The sequence below is a fragment of the Zea mays genome, chromosome 7 (genome assembly GCF_902167145.1).
Source record: "Zea mays cultivar B73 chromosome 7, Zm-B73-REFERENCE-NAM-5.0, whole genome shotgun sequence".
Lineage (NCBI taxonomy): Eukaryota > Viridiplantae > Streptophyta > Magnoliopsida > Poales > Poaceae > Zea > Zea mays.
This window is the reverse complement of record NC_050102.1, coordinates 37,602,835-37,606,306: the sequence shown is the minus strand read 5'-3', so window position 1 is coordinate 37,606,306 and position 3,472 is coordinate 37,602,835. Positions and strand designations below refer to the sequence as shown.

The following is a 3,472-nucleotide window of genomic DNA, read 5'->3' as shown; positions in this document are numbered from 1 at the left end:
ATTAAATCAAACTCTTGACGGCTATTATTTGATTTGAGCCCGAGTCTAATTCCTCGATCCTCGATCGATGTCTGACTATTTTTATCCGAGTCCGTACTCTCAAACGGAATACTCGATATGTCGTCCTCTAATCAAATTTATTCGACTCGGCCAAATATCTCATGTCCAAACCGAATTCAAAACCCCGTATCGACAGCAATTTTAAAATATCACGATTCGCCTTCTCCGACTACGAATCCGAAACTAACCAGCCTCAATTCATTTTGTTCCTAAATGGGTGCGAGGAATTATTTTTACGAGCGACGCTAAACAAATCAACTTCTTAGTACGGATAATCCGTCATTCTGTCCGACCGAGCACCAGCTCGCTCTGTTTTTACACAGACGACTTCCGCGAGAGCATTTTTATTCCGAGAAATATTTTAGCGCAGCCCGATTAAGTGTTTTGGGCCGAATCCAGCCCGGCCCATTTGGCCCATGAGAAAATCCTAACCCTAGTGCCCCTCTATAAATAGCAGCCCTCTCCTAGCAAATGGAGGCATTTTTGCACTCCCACCCCTCAATTTTTCCCAGCCGCCACAGCCATTCTTCCTCCCTGTCTTCTTCTCTCACGCAGCAGCTCCCCCATTCCTCCTACACGGTAGCAGGCAGGGAGCCGAGCTCCAAGCCCCCATGCCGCCGAGCTCCTCCCAGGACGCTGGCCTCTCTCCCCTGGCCGGCCCTCTGCTCCTGGCGCTCGGTATCCCTGCAGCAGGACGCCCCTCTTCCTCGGCGCGCTGAAGCTGCTCCCATGGCGCCCATCTCTTCCTCCCTCTCTCTGCTGTCCATGGCAAGCAGCCGAGCGCCCTCCCTGTTCTCCTCTTGGCGCGAGCTCCCTGCTCCTTGCTCGACGGCCAACAGAGGACAGCGACGCCCTTCTTCCCCAATAGCATGGAGCAGCGGCTTCCCTCTCCCAGCTCGTCCTCGCCATCGCGCAGGGAAGAGCCAGCGCCCAGCAGCAGCTCACCCCATGGATGGCGCCCAGAAAATTCCAGCCAGCGCCCCTTCTTTTTCCCCTGCTCGTTCTCCCTCGCGCAGCAGCAGCTCGCCCCACCTCCCCTCGCTGCACAGCTCCTCGGCGAAACACCGCTGTTCCTGCAGCCCCGGCACATCCCCCAGCTTCCTCGCTGCGCGCATGCCAAGTGCTCGGCATAATGTCGAGGGAGACGTGTTGTTGCAGCATGCCGTGACGCTCGCTGGGTGTTCAATGTTTTTGGCGCAGCCCCGCTCGCGACGCCGTCGAAACCCGTGGTGAGAAAACCCCCGCTGCCCTTGCAGCTATTATTTTATATATTTTTTGTTTTGTTTTGTGCTCGGTAAAAATGTTGAACTGTTGCGTGTGTCTAATCGCAGCTAGTGGTCGACGCCGCGCTTCGCGCCTTGCCCGTTCGACGAAATGCCGAGCCATGTGGACAGCCCATGCGTCTAGTCCCGACTCGTTCAGGTTGATTGATTTATTGTTTATAATACATATGATTTGGTTGATGTCGGGCAGTGCATGTATATATGTGGATGTGTGTAATATGTTTCAGCTTTACACGTTGGTAGGATCGCTTTTGCGGTTGGAGAACAAGAAGTTGTTTGATGTGTGCGATTTGTAGTTTGTCTAAATACGTTTTGGTCGATGTGGTGTGTATTGGTGTTTGAATATATGTGGTTGCGATGATTCATTTAGGTGTCACGAGGATGGTTCGTGGATGGTATTAATCGTTTGTTAAAATACTTCGTCATAAAGCAGTGTGTTAGTCGTGGTAAATCTAATAAAGCGTAAAGCATGTGGTGGTTTCCGCAGTCGGCTAATGAGTTAGTCTATGTAAATATATTTTATGTATTCATCATGGTGTAGGTTAGAGTGGGTTGAAAATGTAAATTATGTCACATATGATTAAGTGTTTCAAAGGCGAATGTACGAATAGTCAGTTGGTGTTTCACTCGTCTAATCGCTAAGTGTTGTCATAAATAATTGCGCTAAAATTTGGTTATAAGAATGTAGTGGTCACGTGGTGTGTTTGGATGTGACAAGTAGATTAGGAGTGTGGGGTCTGTTGAAGCACTGTGATGTCAAACGTGTATATCGAAGTGCATTGTGGTGGTAATTGCGTTAAGTTAATCGGTAGTGTCTCGAGTGCATGCCACAGCATGGTTGTATGCGAGACAAGGTAACATAAGGTGTGCTCGACACGAATGTTCGGTCGATATAAGTAGGAAATTGTGTTTGCTTAATTAGAGAGGTGGTGACATGCCGAAGTAGTCATCGCTTTCTCAATATTTATAAGTCGAATTGAGTCGATGCGTATTTTGTGTTCGTTAAATTATGCTTCGCATATAATGTGTGATTGTGCTCACGGATTCGAGTAGACACTTCAAGCAAGTCAAGTAGGTTTGTGGTATGAGTTGTGTAAAGGAGTTAATTGTTTTAGGATAATTATTGAAATGCTCTGTTCGTATGATAAACATGTATGTGTTCATGATTGGGAAGTAAATGCATGGTGATTGTGAGTTGGAGACCAGTAGTTTACGATTCGTATGATTTGGTCGGTGTGCGAATATACTTGTGAATCTGTGGGTTTATAAAAATGTTGTAGTATATGTTGTGTCTCGGATTGCGGCAATAAAAGGCAAGTTGACGTGTATGTCATTTAGCGGCGATGTTGTTGCTCTAGTTAACCGAATAGTTAGATAACTTGGTTAAGCTCGTAATCACAGCGAATGGCTTGTTGTGGTCTAAATGTGTAGGGTTATGGGCACGGGTAAAAAGTAGTAGTGCTCATGTGGGGTCTAATTGAAACCGCAAATGGTTGGGTGATTATCGGGGAGAATGCGTCGTTGATTGGTTATAGTAGTTTTAGTGCACTAAATGACTTGAATAAAATTTGCAAGTTGACTTGTTGGTCCTCATTTGATTGTTTTAACTCTAACAAATGGTAAAGTGTTAGAATAATTCAAATCTCTAGAATACGAAATTGTGCTGTATGTTTGATGAACTAAATTGTGTTTTCTGTAGATATGTGCTATAGAAAAGTGGTAGATAACTTTATTATCTTGCTGGTGTTAAAATTTGACAACCATAGGTCTGACAGTTTAGGAGTTATGCTTTTTACAAATTCAGTAACTGAATCTGTCCAAATTCTGTACAGATTTCAGAAACTGCATTGTTTGCTCAATTTAATGTTGCAATCTGTTCATGGTCGTTATAAGAAAGTTGTAGATGCTTTTCTGATCTTGCTTGTGTTAAAATTTCATAACTAAATGCCTGACGGTTTAAGAGTTATGAAATTTACAAACTGATTGCTGTGTTCTGTCCTCTGTCAGAACAGATTTCGAAAACTGTAATATTTGATTTGATTAAAACTGGAATCACTTCTTGGTGATTATAAAAGTTATGTAGGGCTTTTTCTAAGCTTTCCAAAAAGTCTTGGATCACTATTTTTGGT

The 3,472-nt window shown here is 44.7% G+C and overlaps 1 protein-coding gene across 1 annotated transcript; it reads left to right on the top strand.

Annotated features, from left to right (window-relative positions):
• The first annotated feature begins 546 nt into the window (after positions 1–546).
• LOC118472914 (uncharacterized) lies at positions 547–1,502 on the top strand. Its single transcript, XM_035960875.1, has 2 exons — positions 547–1,289; positions 1,392–1,502. The coding sequence occupies exons 1-2, from the start codon at positions 790–792 to the stop codon at positions 1,393–1,395; spliced, it is 504 nt and encodes a 167-aa protein (XP_035816768.1). The 5' UTR covers positions 547–789; the 3' UTR covers positions 1,396–1,502.
• The last annotated feature ends 1,970 nt before the right edge of the window (positions 1,503–3,472 follow it).

Coding starts and splice junctions, on each gene's coding strand:
- LOC118472914 (XM_035960875.1), top strand. CDS start 790: ATGGCGCCCATCTCTTCCTCCCTCTCTCTGCTGTCCATGGCAAGCAGC.